General features: G+C 40.0%; 1 protein-coding gene across 1 annotated transcript in view; it reads left to right on the forward strand.

Annotated features, from left to right (window-relative positions):
* UHRF2 (ubiquitin like with PHD and ring finger domains 2) overlaps positions 1-14,627 on the forward strand; it is an 83,450-nt gene that overhangs the window by 40,259 nt on the left and 28,564 nt on the right. Inside the window, exon 5 of the mRNA XM_054397316.1 lies at positions 12,289-12,398. Within this exon, the coding sequence (XP_054253291.1) occupies positions 12,289-12,398 (110 nt within the window). The remainder of the gene's footprint in view (positions 1-12,288; positions 12,399-14,627) is intronic.

A 14,627-nucleotide genomic window follows, 5' to 3' on the forward strand; every position in this document is an offset into this window, starting at 1 on the left:
CTTTTCAAATACTTAATTGTTAATGTTTGAAACTATTAATTGCTTTTAACAGCAAAAAGTACAAAGTGTTAGAATTAGGAATGTTTCAGATTTTGTAACTACTTCATAATTGCTGCAAGATAGAGGTGTCCTTTGAAGGTGAAAAATGGGTTGACTTGTATCTTGAGGGGTATATTTGTTTTCCCAGAACATATACTAAATCTCCAGTATTTGTAACACTATCCTTTGTCTAATAAAGATGCGGACTTGCAGCAACAGAGTCTTTTGACTTGTTTTTTAGGGGGTGTTTTGAATCTCTGTTCTTACTGATAAAGTAATTCCAAAAAAAAAATGAAGATGAAGAACAGAAGAAAGCAAACTTAAGTGCAAGAAGGCAAAGAGTGACAGGAATATAAATGGTGGTGAACACAATATTAGGAAAACAAAATAAAAAAGGAGTGATGTTGAAATCTGAGAGACTGATTGAGGATGGAGAGGAGCCCTGGAGATTGCTAGAGCAGATTGCCTGGGACTATGTCCAGTTGGATTTTGAGTGTCTTTATGGGTGAAGTAACAACAACCTCTTTAGACGATCACTACAGAAAGGTATTTTTTGTGCTCAGGTGGAATTTCATGTGTTTCTATTTGTGCCTGTTGCCTCTTGTGCTGACAGTAGGTGCTAGTCAGAGGAGACTGGCTCCCTATATGTACAGATGGATATGAACCCTCCACATACAAGCCTTTTCTTTTGCAGGCTAAACATTCTCATATCAAAGATATTCCAGTCCATTAATGCTTTTTTTTGTTGGTTTGTTTGTTTGGTTGGTTTTTTTCCTTTTTGTTTGGCTGTTTTCTAAAACCACTTCTCTAAGCCCGTGGTTTATCTTAACCTTGGGAAGGCCAGACTACTCGTGGGTAGTGCATAACGTTCGCCTTCCTTTTACCTGCGGGCCATGCTCTTTATACAGTCCAGGAGGCTGTTGCCCTGCTTTGCTTACAAGGGCACATTGCTGGTTTATAGTCAGCTTGTTTATGAGTTCCTCACGGTCCTTCTTCACCAAGTTACTCTCCACCTGGTTGGCATTCAGCTTCTACTGATGCATGGGGTACTTCCTGTGTGCTGGACTCTGTCTTGTTGATTGTAATTAAATTTCTCTGTCCAATTTTCTGGATCACTCTGAAGGGTGACATATGCATCTGTTACTAATGGTTTCTGGTTTTGTATAATCTGTGAACTTGCTGAGAGTCTACTCTATTCCTATTATTCAGGTCATTAATGGGGATGTTTAACAGTATTGGCCCCAGAGTCAACCCCTGGGGTGCTACTTTCTTGCTTCCAACTTTGTACCCCTGGTCACAATCCTATGGATTCAGTGAGTTTTCATTTCTCTTACTGTGCACTTACCTAACCAATGCCTTATCATCTTATATATGAGGATGTTTGGGAGACAATATCAAAAGCCTTAGACTAAAGTGGACATGAATATATCCTGCTTTCCTGTTACCTTCCAAACAAGTCACTTCATCATAGAAGACTCTCAGGGAGGTTGAGTGTGATTTACCCTTTGTAAGTAGATGCTCACAATTCCTGATTACTTTGTCTGGAATTTATTTCCAGGATTATTTACTCCTGATTGAACTGATTGATTGAGTTGAGGCTGACCAATCCATTAGATGATCTTCCTTCTTGAAGGTAGTGGCATTTGCTTTCTTCCAGTTCTCAGGAAGGTGTCCCAGTTTTCATGACCTTTCAAATATAACTAATGCTTGTCCTGCAGTCAAGCAGCTCCCTCAGCACTCATGGGTACAGCCTGTTAGATACTTATATATGTCCAGTTTCAGTGATCCATAACCCTGTCCTCCTCCACTAAGTCTTCCTTGCTTCGCATGTTCCATCTGCTCTTGGGGCCTGGTGTTCCTGAGCTTTGGTCTTGCACACTGAATCAAAGGCAGTGCTGAGTACCTTGACTTTTCTGTGTTTATTTTCATCAGAGGCCATGCATATTCAGCAGTGTGCAGTCATTTTCTCAGGCTATCCTGTTATAATTGCAGAATCATTCCTTTTTTCCCTTTACATCTTGTAAAATTCAAATGAGGGTAGACTGTGTCTCCCAACCCTATGCCTACAGAATTGGACAGGAGCTCCTTATTCCCAGCTAGGTCAGCTGTCACTGCTTCCACCTCTTGAGTTTTGTCTTGAGGCTCCTTGCTCATCCATGCAGGCTTCTGCTGCCTTTGGTTTCCTGCCATGGTGGCAGGGCTTCCTTGAGCTTAGAGGAGGTGATCTTTGAATGTCAATTGTCTCTACCCAACCTGTCTTCTCTCCAGGGTTGTGTGCTGTGAGATTTTTCCAAGCGGATCTCTGAAGAGATTACAGTCCCTGTACTGAAATCCAGAGTTGTCTTGGTTTTTATCTTGCACCTTCCTCTAAGGATCCTTAACTTCATATTCACATTATTATTGCAGCCAGACTGCCCTGATTTTAATGCCTCATGACAATTCTTTCCAGTTTGTAAGTATTTGATCTAAGCAGTGCACCACTCCTTTCTCACCTGTGTCAGGAAGTTGTTAGCACTGTGCTGCAGAAATTTCATAGGCTGGTTGTCTTGTGCTCTACTGTCCTTCCAGCAAATACCAGGGTGCTTCAAGTTCCCTGTGAGAGCCAGGGCCTGTAAACATGAAACTTAGAGTTGTCTGAAGAAGGCCTTGCATACTTATACCTAATTAGGAGGTCTATAGCACCTACTACAGCATCACCCACGTTGTTCTGTTTGCTGATCTTGACCTTTAAGCACTTTACTGGGCCCTGAACTGTCCTTAGATATGGAGCAACTCCTACTCCTTGCCTTTCTAGAATGTACTTCCTGAAGAGTCTGTATCTATTTGGCACATAACTCCAGTCATGTGAGCTATCCCACCACATCTCCCAATGAGGTCACAGACCTGCAGGAGATACACAGACTCTTGCTTGTTCCCCAGGATGTATGCACTGATGCATAGGTGTTTCAGGAAGGCATCAAAGTGTGCCGGTTACCCAAAAAGGGCATGAGAGCTTTCCCCGTGAAGCTGTTGTCCTGGTACTTGTTCTTCACATGATTACACTTCAAGTGATTGCACATCTGCTTTGTTGTGGTGGTTCTTGAGTGCTAGGTTCCTTCTCTTTGGATCGTCTCGGGTCTTCTGCTTGTCTACCACCTCTGCGGTTTCATCGCTTTTTTCTTGAGGAGTATCTAACAATTTTTCCCCAAAAATTTATGAATATTTGTACACATCTATGTAAGAATGAGTAATGATGACATCATCACACATATCAAACATACACATTAAGACATGGAAGGGCTGTACTGCCATTATGCAGAACTCATTAGGTGTGTAAATGGAACATTTGATGTCATGCACTAAGGGATTTAAACATCATGGCACAGGTGGTATGAGTAACTTGAAGAGATTTGGTCAATACAAGGAATGAAGACATTCCAAAATGAGCAATTGTTTAATTAATTAATTAGGACTTTTAAATTAATTAGGAATTTTTCTCTTTGTAGTTCATTGTGTACTTCCTGATTTTCAGGAATTCATGGTGAGATGAAATTCATCCTGTTCTGAGCAGGAGAATCCTTGATGCTGTCATGTACATTAAACCTGCAAAAGTCCATTCATTACCAACTTCAGAAATGTGCTTTTGACCTTGTTTGTGAGCAGTTTTCATTTGTGTTTGGTTCTATATGAAAATTCAGTGTGACCTCAGTGCCATGAAGGGTTGTGGAGCGGGTCATCCTGAGTGCCATCACATGGCACTTACAAGGCAAGCAGGTGATCAGGCTGAGTCAGCATGGGTTTATGAAAGGTAGGTCCTGTCTCACTAATCTGATCTCCTCCTACAACAAGGTGACCTGCTTAGTGGATGAGGGAAGTGTCAAGGGCGTTGTATACCTGGACTTTACTAAAGCCTTTGACACTGCCTCCCACAGTGTTCTCCTTCAAAAAATCATGGCACAAGGTTTGGATAGGTACTCTCTGCATTGGGTAAAAAATGAGCTGGATGGCTGGGCCCAAAGAGTGGTGGTGAATGGACTTAAATCTGGCAGGAAGAGAGGAATGAGTGCACCCTCTGTAAATTTGCAGATGACACCAAGCTGGGTGGCTGTCAGCCTGCTGGAGGGTAGGGAAGTTTTACAATCGGATCTGGACAGGTTAGACTAGTGGGCCAAGGCTAATTGTGTGGAGTGCAATGAGGCCACATGCCAAGTCCTGTATTTGGGTCACAACAACCTCATAATAAGCTAGAGACCTGGAGACATGTGGTTGGAAAGCTGCAACTTAGAGAAGGATGTGGGAGTATTGGTTGGCAGTTGACTAAATAGGAGTGACAGTGTGCCCAGCTGGCCAAGAAAGCCAATGGCGTTTGGGCTTGTATTAGAAACAGTGGCCAACAGGAACAGGGAGGTGATCATCCCCCTCTACTCAGCACTGGTGAGGCCACACCTTGAATACTGTGTTCATTTCTGGGCCCCTCACTATAGGAAGGACATTGAGGTGCTGGAGCATGTCCAGAGAAGGGCAGTGAAGCTTGTGAAGGGTCTGGAGCACATGACCTACAAGGGACCCCTGAGGGAACTGGGGTTGTTCAGTCTGGAGAAGGGAAGGCTGCGGGGAGACCTCATGGCTCTCTGCAACTACCTGAAGGGAAGTTGGAGCGAGGAGGGGCCAGCCTCTTCTCCTTGGTGGCAAGGACTGGAGGAAATGGTTTCAAGCTGTGCAAGGAGAGGTTCAGGCTGGTTATTGGGAAATATTTCTTCACAGAGTTATCAAACATTGGAATGGTCTGTCCAGGGCAGTGGTGGAGTCACCATCCCTGGAGGTGTTTAAGCAGCATGTGGACATGGCAGCTTAGGGAAATGCATTAGTGCTGACCCTTTAGTGCTGGATCAGGGGTTTGACTGGATGATATTTGAGTCCAGATGGATGTGTTCTGCAGTTCTGTAGGAAACAGTTACTATGTATTTGCTATTTTATGGTGGATACCTGCAGATCATTTTCCCTTTCCATTTTCCCTTTCCATTTTCCCTTTCCTTTTCCCTTTCCTTTTCCCTTTCCTTTTCCCTTTCCTTTTCCCTTTCCTTTTCCCTTTCCTTTTCCCTTTCCTTTTCCCTTTCCTTTTCCCTTTCCTTTTCCCTTTTCCTTTTCCTTTTCCCTTTTCCTTTTCCTTTTCCCTTTTCCCTTTCCCTTTTGCCTTTCACTTTTCCCTTTTCCCTTTCCTTTTTCCTTTTCCCTTTTCCCTTTTCCTTTTTTCCCTCTTCTCCTTGGGGCCCAGGGGGGGAGGTGAGTACTTGGTTTAAAAGCACCTTGGAAATATTTATTTTATTTAATATTATTGTACATCATATCATCATATTTAATATGTTACTGTTTTTTAAAGACTTCTCCCTTGTTCTTTTTCTGAAAGTCCTTTCCACCCTGAGAGTGTATCCTCATGAGTTTTTGCTTTGAAGGCAAGTGCTTCTTCTCATGTTCTTGAACTGAAATTCTCAGTCCGTCTAGGTACACAGACTGGTCTGTTATAACTGTGTCTGAATTCGTGATGAGTACATACACACGTGCTGCATCTGCTGTCAGAATTGTACTTTGATGTAAAATCTGGAGAGAAGCGTTTAACCTCTTCTATAAGAATCACCATTTGGTAGCTCTGCCCCTTCCTAGTGCAAGAGAGCTTATTGGCTAGTGCAGAACCCTAGAACGGTATCTTGAGCAGACTCTTGGTATTGTTCCAGGTCTTGCAAGTCAATCCATGAATACATAGAGAAGTAAGCTGGAGCTTAGACCATACCCTGTGATATGAAGCACAGCTCCTGTAGCTTTGATTTTCATATATGAAACCTTTGTGGTTCAATCCCTTTCTAGGTCTTCTTGTAGCTCTTTTTACCTGATTCTTGATGAGCATTCAGTTAAGGTGGAGTTAACATCTGCATGTTGAAAACTGGATGCCTGTTCAGCGCTGTGATAATGCCAGCCACAGACTTTGTTGAGTTCAAGGTTTAAAGTTTTGTCCTTAAAATTGGAGGGTGTTGAGTTGGCAGCATGGTGTAAGGAATTGGGTGTTACATGCTGGTGATTTTGGAGGTGCTCTAAGGGGATGAATGTGTGGGCTTGGAGGCTTTTATGAGAACTGGAGGGTGATGATATCTCCTGCTCTAAATCCTGCTAAGAAGGGAAAGTGCAAGGGTACATGGGGAAGCACCTTGACTCTGGGGAGTACCTTGATGAGAAGTAGCAAAGCATGGAGAGGCCTCCGTAAAACCCTCCTGTGCAATGAAGCTTGAAGAAGTAATGTAGTGATGGTGTGAGATCTCATGCTGGGAGAGGAGCTTCACTGCAGTGGTGCTTGGGGGCTGATGGAGATAGAGAGGTGCAACACAGTAGTGTGAGAAATATCAGAGCCAACTCTACCTGAGCATTAATTTCTCATCCCTTTTGCAGAGATACATGGTCAACAGGTTTGGGGAGAAGGGAGTGATGGCTTCGTGTGAACCACTGTGATGTAGCAGATGGTTTTTTTGGGCTGCCTTGGCCAGCCAGCAACCAAACTGATCAAAGTCCGCCAAAACAGTGCATCTCCCAAGATTTGTGCTCGAAAAGCCCAGCTTTTAAACAGGAGTCATGTCCTGCGCTTTCTAAAATTCTCATGTCTGGAAAAACATCTCCTAACCAAATGGAAAAAAACATCCTATGCTGCAGTAGTTGCAGGTCCAGCCAAACTGGTTTTATCAGCTATAGCAGCCAATAGGCTGGCAATCTGTGGAGTGAGAAGCCAAGGTTTGTTAAACCAGGCTTTTAAGTTGTGTTAGTGCTAGATTGCACTTTACAGGGAATACAGCTGGTGGGTTTTAGGGGATTTCTGATGCTTGTTCTGTAGCCTGGCATCATTCCCAATAGAAAGGAGACATTAGATCCCCTGAATTGCTTGGTTTGAAGAGAAAGCTCTTCTGCTACCCAAGTGAACACTATAGACATCTGTCTTGCAAAGGTGACAGTGCATCTTTTCTTCAGCTGGGTTTTGGGACTTTTCTCTCCACCTTGTCCATAAGAGGTCTTTCTGAGATTTTTGGCAGAAGAAAGCCCATTTTTGGAATACAAATGCAAGCACTAACAGTTAACAGTCTGAGCCAGAGAGGTTGTGGTGGCCCCATAGCTCAAGACATTCCAGGTCAAACTTAATGGGGCTCCAAGCAGCCTGGTCTTGTTGAGGATGTCCCCACTTGCTGCAAGGGGTTGGACAAGATGGCCTTTGAGGGTCCCTTCCAACCTGGTGCATTCTATGATGATTTTCTATATTAAAGGAGGGAGTAGTTGTGGTAGTGCTGCTGATGCCTACTCACCTGTTTGCACACGTGGCTTTCCCACAGGACCGTGGATGCATGCAGCCACACTGCTGGCCCCTGGCCCATCCAAGCGTGCAACAAGTGGAAGCAGTCTTCACTCCTTTCCACTTTGCCTTCTCCGTGGATTTCATGGCACAGGGCAGGGTCAAGCTTGAGCTACTGTGATAAATAGACTATTGGGATCTGATAATGGGACTTCTCTCAGGCCAATGCTTTCCCCTTCCCCCAGGTACTAATTTTATGCCTGCTTTTCTGATGTTGGTCTCACTTACAGCTTCCAGGCTAAGGAAAAAAAGGGTAGTCCCTGCATCCAGATCTCTGCTTCCAGACTCTGACACCATGTATTGATTTGTAAATGCATCAAGCATTTTATCAGCTACTGAGAATAAAAAAATGTAATATCCTGGCTGGCTTGTGTATGAATCCATGATGTGAATTTGTAGGATTGAGAGTTAGGGGTGTGTGTGTTGTGTTTTGTTTATTCTGTTTTTAAAAGCAGTAACAACTCGTATTGGAATATGATGGCTTTGATAGTAAAGTTTTCAGCATACCCTGGAAAATAATGGGGTCTTTTTTTTTTCTTTTTAATCCTGGTGTTATATATAGTAACCAAATTTGTGCATAGTTTAAAAGTTGTCTTCTGTCTTTGTCATTATAGTGGCCTGTGTAAAAAAAAAAAAAAAAAAATTGAATTAGAAGTACAGCTAATACTGTCCTATTTTGTAACTGTGTTTGTATTTTCATGATATATAAATGAGTATGGAATATTCTGAAAAAAATCTTGAAATATTGTCTACTTTTGTGCTTGTATACAGTACTAAATGTAGAGAACCTTTATATGATTCAGAGCAACATAGCAAAATTTGGTCAAATAGTTAGCGTAACCTGCTTTCTTCATGTCAGATGATTTTGTAAGTTACCTTTAAAACAAGCCTGTTCAAAATCAAGTCTCTAGTCATATTTGGTGAGGGTTGTAATTATTTTATGGATGTTTCAGATTTTATTTCATTATGTATAGACAATGTGTGTTTGCAGTTTGAAACTACAGTTTAGCATAAGTTATTGTTAATGTTTAAATGTAAAGCAGTCTGTGGTGATTTTCACATTGCAGTATCTTATCAGATAGAGGTATTTTCCATTTAAGATTTTTTTTTGCCTTTACGTGTATTTGCTTTAATTTCGAAACATTATTCTGTTTGATGATGACTCAGAGTGTAAATATTGAAGTGAACATCACAATGCAGTTCTGTATTTTGAGAGTAGATAGCTGTATTGCACTCCTAGTGCATGTTGAAATATTTTTCTTCTAATTTCATCATAGTGAAGTGATAAACCCAGAAAATTGCCCAGAAACCTGGCAATTGTAACACAATCTTGCAGACCAAGAACTGATAGAGTTATCTCAGTGTGGTAATTGTCATCTAGAAGATTGTGTTTTCTTGAAAGTTGACCTTTTATGTATCTAAGGTAATACCTAGTTGCCATAATTCTAGTCAGCTGTGACTACATAGGTCCAGAGTGATTTGCAACCTGAAAGTTTAAAAAAAAAAAAAAGAACTATGGGTCTGTGGGAAACTAGAAGAAGGTTTGTTTGAAGTCTGTCTGCCTATGGCTAATCTTTCTGAAGGGAAAACTTGTACTAGCAGTTCTGTCTTATTTAGATTTGGATTTAATTTCTTTAAAGCATTTAGTGTACTTAAGTGAAATACATGTGCAGTCCCATTTACTATGTGTATTACACAGAATTGTTTTTTAACTATATTTTTGGTATGATAATATGAAGAAATGAATAAAGGTGGTATTTCTTGTGTAGATAGAATAATATAACCATAATTTTATTAGATAATTGTAATTTTTAAGATACATTGTGAGGTCAGATCACAATTAAAGTATGTGTAATATAGCAGAAGAGCTTCTCTTCTAAGAATAACTAGTTGAGTAGAGATTTTTAGCTTTATTGAGGCTTAACCATTTATTATTAGCTGTCATTTGTTACAGTGGGGGTTGGTCTTCCTCTGTAGTTCCATATATGCAACCGTGGCATTTGTTGGAACATACCAGCTTTGCAAAGTCATTTGATAGTATTTGCTTGCTGCTTATGTAACTCACAGAAAATGAAATTATTTTCTCTGGGTCAGATACTGGCTATCTGTAGGAAAAGCTTCTGAAAGTTACTTTCGGAGTGCCATTGTCACAAAGGAAAAATGCAAGAGGCCATGACCTAATATGTGATACAGATAGTTCCATATATTTTATCAATTCCATCTAGATACAGGAATAGTATTTTTTATGTCAGTAGGATCGCAGTGCTATGATAGAAACCCATGTTTTTACCAATTGCTACCTATGCAACTGAATTTCATTTTTTTGAGACTTCTGCATTTTCTATTAGACTTGTTTTGTTTAATTTGCTATATATTAAAAAACTGTTGGACTTCAGCTCTTTGAGATAATACATATGTGATTTTTTTTGTAATAAAGTTGATGATAAAAATCCATACTTCTGCACTCTTCAAAAAAACTTTTTGCTGTGGTGCATTTTAGAACAGTAACACCACTGAGGTAATTTACAAATCTTTTTGTGGTATCTTTCAAGAAAACATTGTGGTAATTATTGTAGTTAAAAAGTAATTTTAATAGTTTTAATTGGCACCAGTGGAATTTACTCCTAATAAAAATTCTATTCAGCTCACATTTGGCTTTTAACTTACTCTACTAAATTGTGCTTCAAGCATTCTGTAGATGCACAAGTAGTAGTATGCTTGCTAATATTCAACATATTATTAACTTCTGTGACTATTCTGACTTTTTGTACAGATCTGCTTAATGTTTAAAATGTGCTAAACATGTTAAAACCAGCAGGAAGGTTGGAGTAGGTGGCCTTTAGTGGTCCCTTCCAATCCAGTGCATTCTATGATTCTGTATTTTTTTTTTTTGACAAAAGTATAAAATTTCACAGTACACGGTTGAATCATAGAATGGCTTAGGTTGGAAGGGACCTTAGAGATTGTCTGTTCCAACCTCCCCACCTTGCACAGGGACTCCTCTCAATTAGACTCAGCTGCGCAAGGCCTTCTCCAGCCTGGCCTTAAACACCCCCAGGCAGGAGACATCCAGAACTTCCCTGGGCAACCTATTTCAGAGTACCACCGCCCTCATACTGAAGAACTTCTTCCTAAGATTCGGTCTAAAGCTATTCTCCCTCAGCTTCAAACCATTCCCTCTTGTCCTTTTGCTAGACACATTTGCGAAAAGTCTCTCTTCAGCCCTCCCATAGGATTCCTTCAGGTATTGGAAGGGAGCTGTAGGGTCCCCCTACAGCCTTCTCTAGGCTGACCAACCTGAGCCTCCTCACCCTACCCTCATAGCAGAGGTGTTCCAGCCCTTCGATTGTCTTTGTGGCCTTCTTCTGGACTCAATCTCACAGATCTGTGTCCTTGTGATGGGGACACCAGACCTGGACACAGTATTTGAGGTGGGGTCTCACAGGAGGAGAGTAAAGGGGAAGAATCACCTCTGAATGGTGAAAGAAGGCATGGTTCTGTATTTTGGTTTAAAAAATAAATTTGCTACTTTTGAGTTACGGTAAAATAACTCCTACAGGAATCAGGCTGGATAGGCAAACAGCAGCATAGCTAAGGAGGAAGGTCATAATGTAATGAGATTTATAGCATTAAAGAGTGTAAGGAGATTTGATGTGATTTTAACTTGAAATTATCTAGAACTACCAGGTAGAACTTAGAAATAATTCTGGCAATTGTGGCTTAAGTAGCGATGCACATTTGTTAACAGGTGGAGGAATTTACATGCTTTAGTGATTTATAGACTGGAAGTAGCCTTAGGTTGTTGGAGGCATACTCTGTCATAACGGAAGCTGTGTCCAGTTTGCTAGTGTGATAGGTTGGACCATGCAGTTTCATCCAGAAAATCAGACTTTCAGTGTTCACTTAATGGTATGGAAACCTAAAAAAATCTAGGCTAGAACTGCTTTTAATCATGCATTCTGGAGTGCAAACAAAAATTATTTTAAATACATGATTTTCCTGGTCAGGAAAATAAACCGCTCTCTATCTGATGGATGTATTTGCACTGAGGTAGTATTTGTATGTTCTCTTTGAAATTTGCTAGCATTAACTGTTTTCTTCCTAGTTATGTTTACATTTTAATTAGAATTTTAGCAAATACAAAGAGACTCTAGTAAGAAGAGGTGAAAACCTTCACATGTAGTATTTCCTAGCCCTTCTCTGGAGTCTTTCAGCGTTAGTGTTGTAGAGTAATGGAGTATTTGTTACTCATCACTGAGATATGGTGAACAGATTTTAGATTCTGCACAGAAACCTGACATTAACAGGACTACTTGCACTACATAATTCAGTGTTGTAAATGTCTTTGCAGGGTTGGGTTATAGGTTTCTGGAATATTTGGAAGCCATAGAAGGGCATTTTAAGCTTTCTATTGCTTTGGATTCCATGTAGCATCTGGTAAAGTGTCTAAGTCATGATTCTGGTTCATTTCTGATAATATACTTTTATAATGTTTGATATGACATGTGTGTGAGGATACCTTTTTTTTGTTTGGTCTGCTATGTTCAGCCAAATAAAAAAATCCTGTATGTTTTCAAAGTAGAATGACAAAGTTATGGATATCTGTTAGTAAGCACGTATTCAGGTAAGCACATATTCAGGTGCCAGGTAGACTGAAGGTAATACAGTAGGCTGTATGTGAGTTTTTAAAATCTGGTTTGTTTTTTTAAAAACTGGTAGTACTACTGAGTTAATGAACTCTGCATGTGAGTTGTAATAAAGCATTCTATCAGAGATGAAAAAGGTGTGCTAGTTAGCTTTATCTCATTGCTTAGGACTCATAAAGTAGAGAATCTGTTTTCTGATGAACTAAGTTGAATGTACTTTTTATGCTTTTTGTTTTTCAGAGGCCCAGAAGACACAATAAATGATTGTAAAATCCTTTTTATAGAGGAAATGTACAAGATCGAAAAGCCAGGAGCCTATCCATTGACATTTGGAGATGGAGATTTCAAAAGTATGTTTTTTTTAAATCATTTGGCTAGAAGTACAAATTTAATGAATGTTTCTGTTAAGAAAAAAAAAAGGATAAGCATGCAGAGGTAATAAAAATTGTTTTGTGCTTTTGAGAAACTAATAACATGGAATCTTTTATAGATTCCTGTTCTACAAGTATATTTGCTATAAGATATCTCCATTAAGAAACTGGTAACACTGCTGTCAGTCATAAGCAGACAGCTAATAACATTCTAAATTAGCCCTGCAGAATGAATTTGTAGTCTCAGTTAAGTTCCTAGACAGGTGTGCAGGTCACCAAAACTGTTCTTGCAATTGACTTGTCATTTAAACTTTCAAGAAATATCAAAGATAAAATCGGTCCGTAGTGATGCACTTTAACTCTGTCATCATGTCAGCATTAAACAACAAAAAACCCCCACAAACAACAACAACAACAAAAACCCAACCAAACAAAAACCCCTAAAAATCCCACAACTTTGTGCAAAAACTGCTTGTACTGTGGAAAAAAGGGGTGATTAATGTTTGTTTTGCATAACCTTCTAAAAAGTTAACTATCATAACCTCCTCAACCTTCCCACAACCATAAGAATGAGTTGGTGGCAGCTTACATAAAAGTAGTGTGACATTTTATTCTGAGTTTAAAAATACATTAAAGTTTGGAATGATAAATGTTTGTGATGGCAACACTGAGAGATTGCACTGCAGCTCTCCTGCGAGGTATTGGATATTATTATATGTACATGACTCCAAGGCACTTTTTCAGAACCCTTGTTTAGTGCATAAGAACAAGTCTACTTACTCTCCATTTGCTGTTATCTAAAAAGCCTCTGTTTTTCAGAGGAGAGAATACCGTTTGACATTGTATTCTTAGAAATGTGAATTTCCGTAAATTAATTTGTCACCATTTTTCAATACTTACAATTTACGTTCCTCAGATTACTCACAAAAAAGTAACCATGCTGTCTGTTTTTATCTTGATTACATTAAAGGGTTTTTGCAATATCTTAAAACCTGGTTTTATTTAAAAAAAATGTAGTATGAGAAATAAACAAAACTACAGATGCTGCTTTGCATTTGTGTACCTACTTATTTTGTAATTCTAATTGTTTATGAAACTTTTTAAGACAGGTAAAATTACTATGAGTATTTAGTTCTTCCCTGCAGCTACTGTAGTGAATTAATTTTTTTAACTCTGTGTGTGTGTGTGTTGAGGGGATGAATGATCACTTGCTGACCATACAGAACTGTCTACAGTGGCACAATTTGATCTGACATAAGTATTTTTTATGATAGAATCATAAAATCATTTAGCTTTGAAAAGACCTTTAAGATCATTGAGCCCAACCATTAACCTAGTAAAGTCCACTACTAAACCATGTCTCTAAGTGCAATGTCTACATGTCTCTTAAATATTTTTAGAGATAGTGGCTCAGCTACTTGCTAGGCAGCCTGTTCCAGTGCTTTACAACACATTCAGTGAAGAAATTCTTCCTATTGTCCAATCTAAGCCTCCTATGGCCCTCTTGTCCTAGTATTTGTTACTTAGGAGAAGAGACCTTGATGTAGCTTGCTTTCAGGTGTTTTCAGAGAGTGATAAGGTTTCCCCTGAGCCTCCTTTTTCTCCAGGCTAAACAACCCCCCTAGTCAAGGGCCTCCAACTACACTCTGCTGCTGACCACAGCCCTCTAAGCTCTGCCCTTCATCTGAGTCTCAAGCCACCTCACTGTCTGTTGAACTTCCTAAGCTTGCCTATGAAGATGTGATGGGTGATAGTGTTGAAAGCATTGCTGAAATCAAGATAGACCACATCTGCTGCCCTTCGTTTACCTCTCCATCTTTGTAGAAGGTTATTAGATTATTCAGACATGAGGTTCCCTTGGTGAAACTGTGTTGCCTAGTTCTGATACCCTTAATTTCCTCAATATGACCAGAATGAGCTGTTCCATCTGCTTTTCAGGAATGTAGGCAAGGCTGACTGGCATGTAGCTTCAAGGGTCTTTCTTCTGGTCCTTTTGATGCCTGGAGTGACAGTGGCTTTCCTCCAGTCCCGTGTTCCCCGGGAGCTTTCAAAGATGATTGAGAGCAGCCCAGCAATGACTTCTGCCAGCTCCAGTAGCACTCACAGGTGCACCCCATCAGGACTGAATTTACAGATATTCAGTTTATTTAGTTGATCTCTAACTTGATCCTCCTCAACAAAGGGAAAGTCTTCCTTCTTCCAGACTTT

This window comes from Indicator indicator, chromosome Z (assembly GCF_027791375.1).
Source record: "Indicator indicator isolate 239-I01 chromosome Z, UM_Iind_1.1, whole genome shotgun sequence".
NCBI lineage: Eukaryota > Metazoa > Chordata > Aves > Piciformes > Indicatoridae > Indicator > Indicator indicator.